This window comes from Corvus kubaryi, unplaced genomic scaffold (genome assembly GCF_017639235.1).
Source record: "Corvus kubaryi isolate FWS band 111438036 unplaced genomic scaffold, C.kubaryi_AGA036_p1.0 37272, whole genome shotgun sequence".
NCBI classification, from domain to species: Eukaryota; Metazoa; Chordata; class Aves; order Passeriformes; family Corvidae; genus Corvus; species Corvus kubaryi.
This window is the reverse complement of record NW_024581084.1, coordinates 3,099,386-3,116,992: the sequence shown is the minus strand read 5'-3', so window position 1 is coordinate 3,116,992 and position 17,607 is coordinate 3,099,386. Positions and strand designations below refer to the sequence as shown.

At 48.3% G+C, this 17,607-nt stretch overlaps 3 protein-coding genes across 6 annotated transcripts; 2 read left to right on the top strand and 1 right to left on the bottom strand.

The window, feature by feature from the left end:
• Window positions 1-6: 6 nt before the first annotated feature.
• RFNG (RFNG O-fucosylpeptide 3-beta-N-acetylglucosaminyltransferase) lies at window positions 7-8,071 on the top strand. The gene is made up of 8 exons (XM_042025703.1): window positions 7-548; window positions 1,390-1,438; window positions 1,952-2,054; window positions 2,435-2,588; window positions 3,617-3,705; window positions 3,796-3,961; window positions 5,290-5,375; window positions 5,608-8,071. Exons 1-8 carry the CDS (start codon window positions 156-158, stop codon window positions 5,672-5,674), a joined length of 1,107 nt encoding a protein of 368 aa, XP_041881637.1. The 5' UTR covers window positions 7-155; the 3' UTR covers window positions 5,675-8,071.
• Window positions 8,072-8,166: 95 nt separating this feature from the next.
• DCXR (dicarbonyl and L-xylulose reductase) lies at window positions 8,167-11,957 on the top strand. Of its 2 annotated transcripts, XM_042025706.1 has the most exons (8): window positions 8,167-8,636; window positions 8,704-8,801; window positions 8,908-9,062; window positions 10,292-10,334; window positions 10,655-10,754; window positions 10,916-10,980; window positions 11,069-11,186; window positions 11,655-11,957. In XM_042025706.1, exons 1-8 carry the CDS (start codon window positions 8,285-8,287, stop codon window positions 11,756-11,758), a joined length of 1,035 nt encoding a protein of 344 aa, XP_041881640.1. In that variant the 5' UTR covers window positions 8,167-8,284; the 3' UTR covers window positions 11,759-11,957. The 2 variants fall into 2 exon arrangements, with proteins under 2 accessions (XP_041881640.1, XP_041881641.1); XM_042025707.1 differs by lacking the exon at window positions 11,069-11,186.
• On the bottom strand, window positions 11,954-17,205 carry RAC3 (Rac family small GTPase 3). Of its 3 annotated transcripts, XM_042025711.1 has the most exons (7): window positions 17,034-17,124; window positions 16,595-16,671; window positions 14,886-14,957; window positions 14,497-14,614; window positions 13,801-13,863; window positions 13,156-13,315; window positions 11,954-13,049 (listed from the first exon to the last, which is right to left on the bottom strand). In XM_042025711.1, the coding sequence occupies exons 4-7, from the start codon at window positions 14,587-14,589 to the stop codon at window positions 12,919-12,921; spliced, it is 447 nt and encodes a 148-aa protein (XP_041881645.1). In that variant the 5' UTR covers window positions 14,590-14,614; window positions 14,886-14,957; window positions 16,595-16,671; window positions 17,034-17,124; the 3' UTR covers window positions 11,954-12,918. The 3 variants fall into 3 exon arrangements, with proteins under 3 accessions (XP_041881645.1, XP_041881646.1, XP_041881643.1); XM_042025712.1 differs by lacking the exon at window positions 16,595-16,671 and having other exon boundaries at window positions 17,034-17,205; XM_042025709.1 differs by lacking the exon at window positions 16,595-16,671 and having other exon boundaries at window positions 17,055-17,167.
• Window positions 17,206-17,607: the final 402 nt, after the last annotated feature.

Genomic DNA, 17,607 nt, shown 5'->3' with positions numbered 1-17,607 from the left:
GAAGCTCTTAAAGGGGCCGCGGCCCCACTCGGCCCCGCGGCGGCGGCGGCGGCGCGACGACCTCCGGGTGCTCCCTCGCGGGGCTACCGCCACGTCCCAGAGTGCGGGGCCATGAGGTGGCCGCGCCCTGCGGCGGGGGCCCGCGGGGCTGCAGCATGAACGGTCCTTGCCTGGGGCTGCGCAGGGTGGGGGTCCTGCTGTCTCTGGGCGCCGCCGCCCTCCTGCTCTTGCTGCTGCCGCGGGGGCAGCGCCCCGCCATGCCCCGCCCGCCGCCCGCCGCTGGTCCCAGCGCGCCCCCGCAGCACCGTGCGGGCCCCGAAGGCTCTGCCGGAGCGCCGGGCGGCGGGCCCGGGGCCGGCGGCCGTGGCGGAGGCCTCGCGGGTAGTCCGCAGCTCTCGCGGAGGGGCCGCCTCGGGGCCGCCGGCAGCTCGGCCAGGGAGAGCCTAGAGCTGAAGGACATCTTTATTGCGGTGAAGACCACGAGGAAGTACCATAAGAGCCGCCTGGACTTGCTCCTCCAAACCTGGATCTCCCAGGCGAGGGGACAGGTGAGACTTGGCCAGCGGGCAGGGATAGGCAGCCGGGAGCCTCGGCCCTGCGCTTTCCAGGGCAGCTGCTGCACTCTCACGGAGTTTCTTCTTGCTTGTGTTAAAAGCGGCTTTCTTTCTAAGACTGTGGAAGGCCGTCTTATATAAACGGTTGGTGTGAACACGCTTCCAAAAGAGTTCCTTGCTGAACACGCCAGTTGCCTGCAATATGGGATCGGTAGTCCAAGCAAACATAGCTTGCTGATTCTTGTGTGACTGTGGAAAATGCTACATGATAGTGCAAGATTCCTGGTGATGATGCATCTAAGCCGATATTTTGGACTAAGTAGTTCAGCCACCTAAGTTTTTCTATAGAACATAAAAATTGTTCCCTTGTTTCAGAATTTCAGTCTATTCAAGTATATTAATGGGATTTTGTCCAGCAGTTGGAACAAGACGGTGTTAACAACCTGCCACTTCCCACTCTGACTTGCATTCTTTCTTCTTAACCTGCTTGACAGCTGTGGATGATTCCTAGCCAGAGAAAGGAGGTACTACCAAAAAAGACCAAAATCCTTTCTGTCTGGCAATCAGTTGTCTGTACCCTGAGACAAGGAGGGTAAAATACAGGCTGCTTTATTGAAATGACACTCTTCTGGTTTGTAATGAAAGAACGTAACAAATGAGGCAGGGGTTGAAGTTGCTAGGGGTCTCTCTGCTACTCCCTCCCCCATTCCAGTGGATACTCTGAAACAAACGACCAAGACAGACAAAACATTCCGAATTCTGACTGAAACAGAGCAAATTTAAAATTAGAATCTGAAGTTCTTAAACGTGGACACACCATTTTTGTCTCCCACAGACGTTTATATTCACAGACTGGGAGGATCGGGAGCTACGCCTGAAAGCAGGTGAGCTGTGTAGCAGCATAGGTGCATACTGTCTGTTATAACTGAGTTTTGCTTCTTTCATACTTTCTATAGAAGTCCCTATTTCATGCTGTGCAAGCAATTAGGGAAGTTAAGATGGAGAAAATGGAGAAAATTTCTCCCTACTTGCCACCTAGACAAGATGCCTGGAACTTCTAGAATACTGGGTTCACCTTTGTACACCCTTTCTTCTTGTTAGTAAGCTTAAGTTTACATGGCCCAAAGTTATAGTAGGTATTTCCTTTGCACACATCTCATAACACTATTTATATACCCTCACTTGTTTTTATGCACTCACACAATTTTATGACCTCTGCAGCTTGCAGGCCAGATGGATAACCTGTGAGCCCTGCCTGTCCTGCAGTTTCTTCTCCATGTGTGCACCATGTGCACCTCAGATGTACAGTACTAGTGCCAAATGTGCACTTCTTTTGTAGTCTTTTTTTGACTATGCATGCTTCTCAAACCTGAAAGGGCTGATCTTTATTCTTCTAGGGGATCATATGATCAACACCAACTGTTCCGCTGTCCATACCCGGCAAGCTCTCTGCTGCAAGATGTCTGTGGAATATGATAAATTCCTGGAATCTGGGCAAAAGTAAGTGAAACACATTGTTCTGATTGACTTTGTTTCTTCCAGTTCTGTGCTTACAGGAAACTTGAGTAACCATCTCTGTTCCAGTAAGGAATGCAGTATTAGCTGAAATGTAGGGATGAGGGGAAGAAAGGGAGCACAGCATGAAGCAGTGTTTATAAACAAGCATTTTCTGAAAGGTGGAAAGGATTATAATCTAAAGGGGTTATTGATTTCAGCCTCTTTGCAGACTTAGCATCTGTGGGTGCTTTCATCTTTCCCATTCTGTAATTTGGGACAACAAGAAATACTTTCTGCTCCAAGCCTGAAAGACTTAAGACTCAGTTGTAAACCTGTAATTCATTTCTTTGTCCCTATGGCTTCTTGCTTTGTTTTGTTTGAAGATGGTTTTGCCATGTGGATGATGACAACTACGTGAACCCTCGGACTCTCCTGCATCTCTTGTCTGCCTTCTCACATAGCCAGGACGTCTATGTGGGGCGACCGAGCCTGGACCATCCCATCGAAGCAGCTGACCATGTCCAAAGTGATGGATCAGTAAGCAAACTTTGCAGTTTGTCTGAGAGACATCCCAACCTTCTGAGCCTTTAAAACCTTGAAAATTCATAGGATTCCCCCATAAACCCAAGTGATTTAGTCTGCAAGAAATGAACCTGGTGATGGTCATTTTCAGAGGCAGGGTGCTGGGTTAAATGCACCTTCACTCCGATGTTGTATGCATATGTATGCACAATGGAGGCTGTCTCCTGGATTGCTGTTTCTGTTCCTTTATTCATGTATGCTGTGATCTGCCTCATTCTGAGCTTAGCAGGACCTCCCCACCTTGACTGTTACTTTTCCTTTAGTGGCTCTGGGGGCAGTGTTCCTTGTTTTAGGGCTTGGGAGTTTGGGTGGGAGTTCAAGGGGTTTTTTATTTGTTTTGGGTGCAGTATCACACACATTGTCATCATCTTGAACCAACCTGAGAGGCGTGACAAAAGCTTTCTGGATAGATAAAACATTTCCAATATAAAGTGGTTGCTAAGTTTTCAAGAACTGGAAGCAAACATATCTCAATCACAAGATACATGTGCTAAGGAAAAAGTCCTAATCAGGTTGCCTACACTGGCAGTTCTAAAGATATATCAATCCACTGGCCAGAAAGTCAGTTATAATAAAGCAGCTTGTTAGGGAAGACTCTGCACAACAAAATAGTCTCCTCGGACATGGAGCCAATATATATGGATCACCTTTGATATCCTCAGTACCACTGAGCTGGCTATGACCCTTAGTTAAAATGAACAGGGGACAGATGGAATTGGGTAGAAGTGGGGCTATCGTTTTCCATAACTCCCTTAGGGTCATTTGATGGTTCACCTGCTGGCTGTTTCAAGATAGTTTCATTTGAGAGAACAGCTAGCTGCACTTTCAGCAGCCTAAACAAATCGGGATTCATCTGTAGCCTTGTTCTGACTCAGATGTATTATGTGATATCAGATAGAACCTTGAGTTCCCTTCCCTGCGCAGCCAAATGGAAAAAGCTGATTATCAGTAACTATTGTGTGTTTTTTCTTTTTGCTCTTCAGAAGACAACTGTGAAATTCTGGTTTGCCACAGGTGGAGCTGGGTTCTGTATCAGCCGAGGTCTTGCCCTGAAGATGAGTCCCTGGGCCAGGTAAGCACTGTTCCTAGCTGAGCTCCATCAATACATGTTTGGGAGGCTTTAAAACATATTTTGGTTTGTCTCCTATGCTCTCTGTCACAGCCTGGGCAATTTCATCAGTACTGCAGAAAGAGTGCGTCTTCCCGATGACTGCACTATTGGCTACATCATCGAAGGGCTGCTGGAGGTAAAGCTGCTACACAGCCCGTTGTTCCATTCCCACCTGGAAAATCTGCAGAGACTACAAGGCGAGTCTGTACTGCAGCAGGTAGGACTACACCTCATGTCCCATCCTTATAAATACACCTTAGTCGGATCAGAAAGAATACTCTGCATAGACTTAGCACTCTTCAGCAAAGAAGGATATCTACAGACTCACTCAGAGCTGTGTCCTGCTTAATTCCTTCATTTAGGTAAAAAGCGCACTTTCACCCTAGCCAACTGGTCATATAGCTGTCCCCTCCTTTGAGGACACATTCTGCTACATGAAGCCTAAGTAGGGTGTTCCCCATCTCCTTCTAAACCCTGACTTTTTGCATGTAGCAGTAGCAGAAAGTGTAAAAGTTTGCTAAATAGTCTTCCTTGTTTTGCCTAACAAAGTTTCAGTCTTAATTAATGCTGTTCAAAAAGGCAGCTATAGTAAGTACTTATTCAATAGCTAAGACATAATTAAATGTTTGATCATTTTAAAGAATAATTTGTCTGAATCTCAAGAAACTTAAAGTTGCTTCTGAAAAATCGTTACTTTTTAATTGCTGGGATACATTTTACCTCTTGGGCAGCAGATGGAGCCACAAGGCCATCCAGCAGCGTTGCCTGCATCACATTGCTTGGCACCCTAAGTAAACAGGAGTGTGGTTTTGCCCCTGCAACGCTGCGTGGTTATATTTTTCTGGCAATTGTATTAGGCAGCAGAAATGTACGCTTGGGGCCAGATTCCACCGTGATGTCATCTCCTTCATCTTAGTGAATGTGACTGTAGCATGAATACATTGTTTCACTGATGATCATTGGTTCCATGAGATGATGACAGCTACCCCAAAACCCAGGAAATGTACAATTATAAAGAAAACATAAGTCTTCTTGTACCTGTCACCTGAAAAATTCTTAATGCAGTGCTTGTGTGGAGGAACAGCACTCATTGGGTGTTCCAAAGATCTAAATTTTGTTCCAGATTTGAAACATGACAATCCTTTCCATGCCATTTAACATGCAAATGTTTATATTTTTCCCCTGTGCTAAAACATTGCTATTGCAGACTTCAGGCAATGTCTGGTGAGGATGAACGTATTATTTAGCGAAGGTACAGACAGTAGCAGGATTAATGTCCTTACAAAGCTTACAATTCAAACTCATCTTGTTCTTCAGGGCAATGCAAGTTTCAGATCTTCTGTGTATTCTCCCCCATTGCCATTAGTGCCATTCAGCACCAACATTCCTTACATCAGAACTAACTGCTGTCCTCCAAATGTGATCCATGTTCAGATTAGACAGCATCTTTGGAGACTTTCTTGGTACCACATTCACACCCTGCTGTTTCCACTCTGGTTTTCTGCCTTAGTGTTAAAAGTTCTGAATACTTACTTATTTTTACAGGTAACCCTGAGTTACGGTGACCCTGAGAACAAACACAATGTCGTGAGTGTGGGAGGAGTGTTTGGCCTTCAGCAAGATCCAACCCGGTGAGTGTCCACTTCCAAAACAAGATCTCCCTACCTTGTTCATGTTTGTCATCTGTAAGATGATCAGACCCACTAATGGGGTTATTTTCTCATGTCAGCTCTTGTTACTGTGCCAAAAGCAGGTAAACCCACCCTCTACTCCGTCAGACTGCTGCACATTCAATGCTAGTATGTTCTGTGTATGGAGAATTCCAATCTAATGCTGTCTTTTTTTTTTTTTTTTCCAATATAGATTTAAATCTGTCCATTGTCTGCTTTATCCTGACACTATTTGGTGCCCTGCTAAGAAGATGTCATAATTCTTGACCAGCCACTGACACCTATGTCTTAGCTAGTTTGCATAAGACAGGAGTTGTGGAGTTTTTTGGTGGTTTTATTCTTCTGGGAGACAACCAGTGGTATCTACAAAGGAGGTAGACAGTTTCTGTTTAGAAAAGCAGTCAGATGTGGTTTGTTCAGCTGCAGCCTGGGACATTCCAAGAAGAATCTTTGTTCTTTTGTCTAGTGGCTCTTCATAAGATGACCACAGTCCTGTGTGTATGAGTCACTTTACACTTTCATCTGATGTCATGTGAACCTGTGCTTGGGCACATCTGAGGTAAATACAGTACTGGGAGCGAGACTGTTCTTACTACCCTTAGGGGTTTTTAGAAGCCACTGTCTTGAAGCTGGAGTGCTAGAGCAGACTGTAGTCCCCATGGTGACAAGAGAGGCAAAGTTTTCAGTCATCTTTCTTGGGAACAGAATTACTTAAGGGCTTCTGTGGCCTGCCAGATTAAAACTCCAGTGGGCCAGAATACAGAAATCCTGGAATTACTAGGGTAAACAAGGCTGAAAGCCTTTGTCATGGGAAAACCCTGTGTGAGGGTAAGCTTACTCAGGACTGGACAAGTTGCTTACAATGCACATTCTCCCGTCATCCATGTGTACCTCCTGTGGAGGTAATTGTCAGACCTGGCTCGCATGCCAGCTGATTTGCAATGGTTGATGAGTATGATCTATTCTCTTGATATTTGATATTGAAGAAATATTTGCCTGACAAGATGGTAATTGTTCCTCCCACTTGGCCAGTAGTTGTCGCATGAGCTGGAGAAGCTTTTGGTGGCAAAACACACCCTGTTTCTGAAGCTGTGTGATGGGGGGAGGAATGCTAGATAGCTGCAGTGCACTGAGGAAGGTTTTGATGGTATCATTTGAGGACCTTTAATTGTATGACCATGGTTACTCCAGCTTCTTCAGATAATCTTTTAATTACCATAAAGATCACTGTTTGTTTTTACTCCTTAATATTTCAACAAATAGTTCATGCAGTTACTAAAAGGAGACTGCACACTCACAAGCAGTTCAGTGCTCTAGCAGTATCATCTGCTGCTGCTTTTTAAAGAAAGTAAATTTAGTTTTGAAAGTGGAATGAATGGGGCACCATATGTCTACTTTTTTGTTAGCCCAGACTTTGGCCATGTGCAAACCTTATCTGACCTGGAGAATACCATAAAAAAAAAAAAAACAACAAACTTTTCAAAACCACTGTTTACTCTTGCAGACTCTTCAAAAAATACTTTCTGGTTTAATGCTAGAGTTTGAGGCCAAATTAAGGGAAGGATAATAGAATGCCATTGTATGATCTGGAACTGTGATTACTGGCTTGATGGTGGACCTAGCAGAAGTTTCAGGTTTGTAAATGGCTGTGCTCAGCTGTACTGTGGGCTTCAGGTACTTACTTAACCTGGCAAATGCCTGTAGTGTATTCAAGTATGCCACTTAGCACAGGTGTCAGCCTCCTAAAATATACCATGTTCCCTGCATTTTAACAAACCTTTCCGTGTTTACCTCAGTACATTGCCTTCTTTGCATGATTTTAGTTAGCTCCACTGAGGAGCAAACAAGCTGACTGCTACTTACACAGTCCTGCAGCTCATTCTTGTATTTCTCCTTTCTGCCATGTGTACTAAGGTGACTATGAGGTATAGAAATAAGAATGCTGCAGGGATCAAAGCCCAGCTAGCACACTGGCTGTTCCCTAATGGGCTGTCAGTGTTACAGCTGTGCCTGTCACAGAGGAGGATTTATGGAATAGCAGGTTCTACCTCTTTATTAGGTCTTCTGCTAACTAGAAGTGAGGCATCCTGTGGTTTAATGATTTGTCATTAATAGTTCTGGAGATTCCTGGTATCCATATAATTTTTTTTAAAACACTTGTTAGGTTCTTGGTTTTAAAATCCTGTAGCAGAAAACTGTGAAACTTCGGGAGCTCTTGAGGTGATTTTGTCTTCAAGCACTTCTTCTGAACTCTTCTGTTGGAACTTTTCTTCCCCTTCCACTGGAAGCAGCCTCTTGTAAGATGACACAGACAGCATGGACTGGGCAGCAATTGTGGCAAACTGCAGTTAAAAAATTACAACACTTTATATTGATGGCAGCAAAACTAAACGGTAGAAGTTTCACATTGTGGTTACAGGTCACACTAGGTGTGCCAAAGAGACAGTGCCCTCAAAGCTGGGACGGTGTGTATGGAACTTAAAAAGGACCGTGTTCTCTTGCAGGGCAATAGGAAACTGTTCAGTGTGTTCAGGCCCGTTCCAAGGTTTCTTGAGATTACAGTAAGCTGTGTGGATCTATCACGATGCAGCTTTTTCATCAAACTACTTTTTCATACACAAAGTGATTCTATAAAATAAATATTTAAATATGTGAAAGGCTGTGTTCTTTCATATTTCTTCACATGTGCTCTGTTTCAAAAATGGACCATAAACCCACTAATCCAGAAAACTACACCCTCCTGTCAGGCTCATGTGACGCCAAGGGCCAAAAAGCAAGTAAGCTCGATGACTGGGATGTGGAGAACAGATAAGAATGAGAAGAATCCTTGCAGATGCTGATTAACAAAGTATACTCAAAGAATTGAGATAATGAGGATTTTAGCTGTCATCTTCATCAGCAACTTCGAGGGGGCAGAGCTGGCAGGTCTTTTTCATCAGCCTGGGTTGCTGTGGTCGCTCAAAGCTAGTCCTGTCAAGAGTGAGAGCCAAGAAACTTCACCTCTGTGTGCGTCTTGCTGGATGCGCCTGGAGACGGCTTCGTGCTGCGTTCCCTGGACGACGGGCAGCGTCCGGCCCCGGAGGCGAGGAAAGATCGCGCTGCTCTCCCGCCCTGTCGGGTCGCCCCGCCCCCGGACCCCGCCCCGGCCACAGTCCAGCCGAGCCATGGAGTCGTATCTCAGCTTCCGCGGTCGGAGGGCCCTGGTGACTGGGGCCGGCAAAGGTTACCGCGGGCGGAGGGCCGGGGTCGGGGGTCGGGCCGGGGCGAGTCTGACGCCGTCTCCCCCCAGGGATCGGTCGCGCCGTGGCCGTGGCGCTGAGCAGGGCCGGGGCCCGCGTGACCGCGCTGAGCCGAACGGCGGCGGACTTGGAGAGCCTCACGCGGGAGGTACCGGACCCCCTCCTCCTGCCCCCCTCCCCCGCCCCAATAACCCCGCACCGGGCCCCCGGGCTCCCTCGCGGCTTCCCGCCCACGGCGGCCGCCCTCGCCGCAGTGCCCGGGCATCGAGACCCTTTGCCTGGACTTGGCTGACTGGGAGGCTGTGGAGGCGGCGGTGGGCGCGGCGGGGCCGTTCGAGCTGCTGGTTAACAACGCGGCGGTGGCGGAGCTGCAGCCGTTCCTGGAGGTGACGCGGTCGGCCCTGCAGCGGTGAGTGTTCGGCCCCGGCCTCCCAGGCGGCTCCCGCACGTGACCGCAGCTCCACGGGAAGCTCTGGGGCCGAGTATGCCCGCCACGGCGTCCCAAAGCTGTGAACGTCAAAAACGGCGGCAGAGCTTTCCAGAAAAGGGTGTTATTAGAGGGGAAGTAGCTGGAAAGAACAAAGACAGCAGCTGATGCACAGACACCAGACAGGCTGACATGCACACTTTTAGCAATGCCCCGTGTTGGTCGATTTGTTACTGCGTATGTCCTTTTTCTTTACTGTCTTTTCATTTTTTATAACATCACCTTTCACTCCTTAAACAGCAAAAGGAAACCAAGCACTGGCTCTTACATCCATTTGTAAGTAGCCAGAACCTACAGTGTCACCTCCAGAATGGTGGGCTGCACCCACCATCCCACTGGCACGGGAGGAGAGTGCCTTTGCTGCTCATCAAGCTCAGAGCTTCCAGTCTAGTTCCAGCTTGGTTAAATTGAAAGGTAGTTGTTGCTAAGACAATTCAGAAATAGGGACAACAAAGCCAGGTAAGGAAGCAAAAACCAGTCACGGTGGGAAATTAAATTTGCTAACTACAATAACATGACATCTTTTTTCTCTGAAAAGCTCTGTAGTTTTGTTGTGAGTATGCTTTAGGATACAGGCTATGTTGAGTCCACGTCCTTCTGAGAAACTGGGTCATGCTGTGTCCCTATGTTGAAAATGGCTGTTGAGAATCTATAATAAAGGTTTGTGACTAGAACATAAAATGTATAGATTCTACTAAGATCAAGCAGCAGAAGTGGCAGGCGGAAGCCTGACTAAGGAAGCACAATGTAGCAAACAGAAGAAATGCTGCCTCTATTACAGCAGCTTTGCTGTATAAATCTATGTGAAGGGTTTGCTTGACCTAAGAGTCATCTGCCCTGGCTCACACCCAGGGCTCTGTTTAAACTTTGACACAGGAATTCCATTAGGCTGTGTAAGAGCAGAGTCCTGTTCGAAATGTGCCCTGATGCCTGCACCTGCCCACACGCTGACAGGCTTGCAGCCAATGGAAAGTGCATTGCATTCACACCTGACCATTCTGGCTCCTCCTACACTTTGCATTTCTGTCCATGTCCTAGACTATCACCAGTGTTTCCAAGAGACCAGCAGCACTTGTCCTTTGCTGCCTCCCAAAACAGTTCTCTGGGCTGGGCTACAACCACTCTGTAACTTAAATTTGATTTATTTGTAGGTCTCTTGATGTGAATTTTGGGGCTGTGCTTCATGTTTCCCAGGTGAGGAAGAACAGTTGCTGCAGCTGCCTCCATGAAAAGCAGTGACTAAATTGTTGTACATAGCAGGGATATGTGTCCACTGTCGGGGCTGAAAGGACTGCAGTCCAAAGTCAACCCGACAACCTACATGTACAGCCCCTTCACGGGCTCTTGCTTTGACTCTCTTGTAAGCAGGAGGCAGTGAGGACTTGCTTCCTCCAGACGTTTTTGTTCTTTGGTCTACCATACTAGCCCAGTGAGAGTCCTGTGGAGTGAAGTAATGATTTCTCTTTTTAGGATTCTGATATTCCTCTTTTTTTTTCTCTCCTACCCCCTCCCAGATAGTTGCTCGACAGATGATTGCACAGCAGGTGGCAGGGGCTATTGTGAATGTCTCCAGCCAGGCATCAAAGCGTGCACTGAGGGATCATGCTGTTTACTGTAAGTGTGTGCAGCTTTAGCAGTGCCCCTCTCAGTTTTGATCAGCTGAAGACCCATAGTCACCAAGCTGCCCGCTGCCAGTTCTGGGTAGTGGAATACCCGCGTGTTCCAGACCAGGTGCTATGTAGTTAAATACCTCCTGTTCTTCCCTTCTCTTAAAGGTTCCACAAAAAGTGCTTTGGATATGCTGAGCAAAGTAATGGCAATGGAACTGGGACCCCACAAGGTAGGAGTCTGTGAGAAAAAAGTGTGAAAGCTGAACCTGAGCACAACCACAGCAGTTGGGTTAGCTTGTTTGTTCCTCCTGGTCCCAGATTAGGGTGAACACTGTGAACCCCACTGTGGTTATGACTGACATGGGGAGAATTAACTGGAGTGATCCTCAGAAAGCTGCTGCCATGATTAATCGGATTCCCCTGGGAAAGTTCGCAGGTCAGTGATGTAGGTCTGCTCCCAGGCTGTGCTCTTGTGTTTTCTCCAAGCCTTCCTTCTCACTGACATCAGAGCCAGAAGTACTTTGCTGATTTTTGGGCCAAGTGACAGCTCTGCTGAGTGCATTTTGGCTGAACTCCTGAAGTATTTGATCAGGACAGGGTGAGAATCAACCCTCCTTCTTGCTTCTACAGCCTCCTCATCTTGGGACAAGTGAAATGAACTTAGCCTATTGCTCATAAACCTGACTGGGTGTTTGCTGTGACCTAAGCATCATTTGATCACAAGGACACTTTGATGTCCAGCTTTCAGCCACACTGTCCTGGACACTTCATCAAGCACAGTTTGAAGGCAGAAACACTTTCCTGCTCTAATTACCTGTAGAGGTCAAAGGCAGACCTTTTTAGGTGCTTGTTTTTCTGGTACAATTTGAGGTGGCCATCAGATGTTCTCTGTGTTTGATTGCAGAGGTGGATGATGTGGTGAACAGCATTCTCTTCCTGCTGAGTGACAAGAGTGCTATGACAACTGGCAGCTCACTGATGATCGACGGGGGCTTTCTTGTCTCCTAAGATGACACCTGCATTTCACACCTGGCCTCAGTTTACATATGAGTACTGCATAGATGTAAACTGGATAGTAAACAATGGATTGTAAACAATGACACAGACCTCTTGCTGGAGGGGCAGCAGGGCTGAAGACTGTATTAGAGGTGAGGCAGAATATCAGCTTTGCAAGGCTGCTATATAATAAAGCTCACATACGCCTTCATGGAGAATGTTTATTGCACCAAATAAGGTTTTATCTTGTCACTCTACATGATGATTAGAAATTGGACCTCTCTTCCAACCCTGTTCCCCCCCCACAACCCTTCAGAAGCTCTCCCTGTTCCATCCAAATCCACAGAGTCTGTCTGTATTTTCAGTGGGAAGGGAAAGAAGTTAGCAGACTCCTCATTGCTTCCTTTGCTGTCTTTAGTAGAAAAAAAAAAATAGAGGCAACAACCCCAGCCCTGCTCTGCAGAGACTGGATTTTGGGGGGAGGCCCTGCTAAAGACTAATGGGGGGGAGCAGCACCATGCTGTCCTAGGGTGTGCACACAAAAAGGCAAATGCATTGATTGCACAGAGCTGTTTCACTCACAGAGTTTGGCTAGTACCCAATAAAGCACCTAATGATTAGTTTTTCAGCTTCTCATTTACGTTGACCCCTTCCAGGGCTGGTTATGATTTCTTTAACAGTCTCAGGAACATTCTGCTAGAGCACCAGTTTGTTAACTGTTAGCCACAGCAGGCTGGGCAAGGAGACTCTACCACCCTCCCAGCTATTCTTGTCTTTCAGCACCATTGAAATCAGCTCCCTCCCCGCTCCCACCAGGATCTTCACCACCTGTTTCACCTGCAGGTTGAAAACAGGTGTTTCCAGAACAGGATGGATGTCTCAGCCCCTTCCACTTGGAGTTCAGGAGAGCCAAAACAGCCTGTTGCCCGAAGGAGCTACCTTGCCTTCCCCGTTGTACCTCCCCTGGGGGCTGTATAGTCCCCAGCTGGTCTCCTGCCCCCACTGCCCCTTCACATCAACACTGACGTTAAATCAAAGAGACATTTAAAAAACACTGACTTCGTACATGATGAAGGGCCCTACACATCCCAGCCCCCTTCAGAAACACCCAGCTTAATATGCAATCTGTCAGAGGATGACAGCATGCTGAGCCAACACCTAGGCCACAGCCCTCAAAACATGGTACACTTTTTGCCAGGCTTCTTCACAGGCGGTGGGCAGAGCACAGCCCGGATGGCTTCATCAAACACCGTCTTCAAGCCCCGCTGTGTCAGGGCAGAGCATTCGAGGTACTTTACCGACCCTGGGGAAAGAGAGCTCCAGCTCAACCACTCCAGTTCTACCACCATACGCTGTCCCTCACCCCCTCACAAAGTTCAGTGCCACCGACATCTGCTCATGAGACTCACCGATCTCCCGAGCCATGGCCAAGCCTTGGGGATAGGTGATGGGGGCCAGTTTCTTATCACGTAACCTTTCAATGGTGTCCTTATCATCCCTCAAGTCCAGCTTGGTGCCCACCAGGATAATAGGTGTATTTGGGCAATGGTGTCGGACCTCAGGGTACCACTGAAACAGAGAGGCATGATAAGAGAAGTAGTTACATGAGTGACCATAACCATGAGGATGCATTCCTACTATTGGCAACGAGAGGTTTACTACTGACATGGTGGCAACACCTGAACAGGATACTGCTGCCTACAGTTCTAATATGCTCTGCAAAAAGAGACTAGTGCAGATGTAATAATGAAGGCACCGAAACAAAGAATCATGACAGACATTGCCAGCTAACTCTGCACACAGCGCTGCCCTTAACTCTATTTTAGCTTCTAAGACATTCCTTATCTTAAAACACAGATTCAGAAAGGCAGTAACTTAGCCAAAGAAGTAATGAATAAAAAGTAGGTCCTGCTTAAAACCTGCAGACTATGATTTTCCCTCACCAAAACATTACTGCTTGAAGTTTTGGGCTTGTAGGGTGTGGTGCTGGGTGGGGCAGGGAGTGTCACTAGTTCTTCCCTTCTACTGTTTCACCCAGGAGGAGAATACTTTACCTTAGCTCTGACATTCTCAAAGGAGGCTGGACTCACAAGGGAGAAGCAGATCAAGAAAACATCCTGTGCAGAAACAAGAGGGTCAGCTGTGCAGAAAGAAAAAGCTAGAGACAGTGGAGGGAGGCTGCAGAGGGAGCCTGAGAAAGGACAACCTCCTTCCACAAGCAAGGACTGCTGTGGCTTTAAGAAATTCTTCCCCATTAAGGGTGTTAAACTAATTCAGAGAGGGAAGGAATAGACCTTGAGTGTATGATTACATCTTTTTCCACAGTGCTGGGCTCTGCATGTTAAGAGCCTGAGGCCTCAAACATCTTAACAGCGCTAAGGGTTTCACCAGCAGCACAGCTGCGTAGGAACTGCTACACCCAGAAACACTCCTCATGCAGCCGGGGATCTGTCCTGCTGAGAGAGAATGGGAATATGGAACTGGCTACACTTGCACAGCAGCCCTACAGCATTCCTTTTACTTGAGCCTCCCTGGGGCACCCATAACTCTTCAAAGACCATTACAAAGCAGGGACTAGAAAAGGACAATCTCTTAGGAAAAATCAGATGTGATACTTCTTAAACAACCGAATTATGGGTGCAGCTGCAAGAACTCAGACTTTCCTCAAAGGGAAGAAGCATGCCTGTCCTTGGATGCCTCCCTGTCTCTGAGAAGGAGCAGCCACAAGCCAGTCCAAGCCCAGCACTCACCGTTTGTGGGTAGGAAAGTGGCCGCAGTCGGTCATAGTCTTCTTGCCCTGCTGTATCCCAGAGGCCCAGGTTCACTGGCTTTCCATCTACCATCACATTGGCAGAATAATTATCGAACCTGCCAAGGAGGAGTCCCCATCAGTGACAATTTTGTGGTGACCTTCAAATCTCTATACGGAATTCAAAGGGGCAGTGAATCAGGAAAGGATATTGCAGCACAGTTCCAGTGGGGACAATATGCCTTCCTCACACACAAAGCCACAGCATCATCCTCACCTGTGAAGTTCATAGTCTGATTTGCAACAGCCACCTCCTCACATACAAACCCAACTTTTACACACACGTGCATACGAATCAAAAAGCAACTGAAGCCCAAGGCCATTACTTACACGGTGGGAATGTATTCTCCAGGAAAGGCATTTGTGGTGTAACTGATCAGCAAGCAGGTCTTCCCTACAGCTCTGCAGAGGGTAAGAGTGACAAGCATAAAGAAGGGTACAGCACGGAGCATTAAGGCAGTAAAACTCACCCTTCCCCCACGGAAAACACAAGGTTAGATAAAAAGTTACCGTGTGAGAAAACAAACCTGTTGCAGGCTAGAACTCCCTAGTTGTCACAGACACGGCCTGAACTCAAAAGGTGCACCTTGCCCGAGCACTTCCTGACCCTACTCTCTCCCACTCCTTTTCCCTACCCATTCAGCCCTCAGCAAGACATCAGTCAAAATATAGTTGTTTCATGAACCAAGAGAGGCAATAAATTAGGGTTGTGTGCTAGGCTCAACAGATGCATAGTAATTCAGCAAAATGGAAAAACAGTGAGGTTAAAAAACACACAACAATGCAGAATTCTGCAAGCTCCTCAGATAGGAATTCACTATCAATAAATACAAAGGGGAAAAAAATAAGTATCCATAAACAATACTGGACTTTAAAACTGACCACTGAAGGTTTGGAAAAAGATTAGCGAAGAAGGATGAAAATACCAGCTCAGGGCTTTGTTGGAGGTTGGCAGGACTGGTCAGCCCAGCAGTGGCAGCTGGCAAGGGCCAGGCCAGGCCTGGCTGGCAATAGCGTAAGCATACAGACTTTAACCAGTCCTGCAGATTTCCTAATGGAAAGCTTCGCTGTAAGAATGGAGGAGTACCAGCAGTGTGAGCAACCTCTTTACCATCGAGAAAGTTGTGAACTGCAGACAACCTTCCAGAAAAAGATCGTGAGTGCCAATGCCAGGGAAAGCTGGCTGTGAGGTGCCTGGGTGAAGCTGAATAGCTAACAGAGTTGGGTATCCCCTACCCAATTCTGCAACCAGACTGACGTAAGAAAAGATGTCAGACGAGAGGAACAGAGTCGACAGTCTCCTGCACACACCAGGATGACAGAAAGCACAGAGACGACGGACCACTATTACAACTTCTCCTCTGGATTAGGTCCCCTCGGTCTGAGAAGAGAGAAGTTCTGTCTGCTGACTCGTCCAACTTTCCTCCTGAACTGACTTCTCTCTCCCACCAAACAGGGAAGCTTGTAATTCACAAAAACTGTGTATCTATGTGTTTCCAACTTCATTTAGTCTGCACTGTTGACTTGGTCTTAAGGCAAAACACAAGACAGCAAACCTTCAGCTGAACTCCCTTTCCAACATCCTCTGCTCCCAGTCATTCCTCTCCCCGCTGCAATAAGGCTGTGTTGTTTGGGTGGCTGGCTTTCTCCTACTCCCTTCTTTAGCCCCCACACAGGCTGGAACCTGGAAGGCCTCACCACAAACATGTATTTGAGGGGGTGGCACACACGAGAAAGGGGAAGTCTAGTCCCTGCCTAAGACCAGTTCACATTTAGGTCTGAGTACCTCAGCTCTGTTCTTGCTGATGTGATCAGAAAAGTAAACTGGAATTGTGAAGAAAAATACGCACGATGAGCTAGGAAAGTTACAAAGCAGCATAGATCTAGTGCATGCCTGCATCTTGCAGGCAGATGTGTTCCCAGAAAAAGGCCTTTAGGAAGAGCCTAAAGAAAAAAGCAAAAAGGGTGACAAGGAGCACATGGTGAAATCAGAAAGAGCAATGCATTTCTCCTCGGATCAACAAAAGGACATACGAAACCTGCAAACATCAAGATTTTCGGGAGGACTCTGTCATGAATCAAGCACGTACAGTGAAAAATAGCGAAATACCGGCACCTAAATAAAACAACAAGGAGGCAGATGTAAAACCCAAGAGAAGCCTGTTTGCTACCCAGGCAGCACCCAAGTTCATGAACTATGAAAGGAGCAGGGCAGGGTTGCGCGGGCCGCGGCAAGGCCCCAGTCTCCCGCCGGCCCCGCTCCCGCCGCCCCCGGCCCAGCCCCACCCGAGCCACGCCCTCGTCAATCCAGGCCGGACCGAGCCTCGCCGCCTGACGCGGGGCCTCCCGCCGGCGGAGCAGCTCTCCCGGGACGCAGGCCCGGGCCAGCCCTCCCTCCTTCCCTCGGCGCCGCCGGGCCCGTTTGGTGCGGGGCTGCGGGGGCCGGGGCGCGGCCGGGGCGGCCCCTCCCGCACTCACCCGTCGCCCACCACCACACACTTGATCGCCTGCATCTGCCCGCGATGGCGGCGCCGCGACTGCGCCGCAGTGACCGCCCGCGGGGTGGGGCGGGGCCGAACCGAGTGGAGCCGAGCCGTGCAGAGCCGAGCGGAGCGGGGCCGAGCCGAGCCGAGCCGTGCATCGGGGGCAGGGCCCGTGCCTCCCGCCGGCCCCGCCCCCGCCGCTCTCCCGGGGCCAGAGGCGGCTCCGCCGCGGGCGGTGGGACAGAGAAGCGGCGGCCCCGCCCCGTGAAAGAGGCGGCGGGTGCTGCTCAGGGCCGGTTACCGCATTGGGCCCACCGGCGCGAGGACAAAGCTTTAAAACCTGGTTACGTTGTAGCTGCACAGTTCACCGTCATCTGCCCAGAGCTGCTGAGGAACAAAGACGGAGTAGCAAAAATCCTGCAGGAAGATGGCTTTTGGCTCCCCCCAGCTCCCCAAGGTATCCTGCCGGGAACAGAGGTGCCCACACTAGTGGCCCTGTCTGAAAACAACAGGCTTTGCTTTTCCCTTACCTGCGGGTCTGCAGCACTGCCTAGCAGCCACAAAGTAGC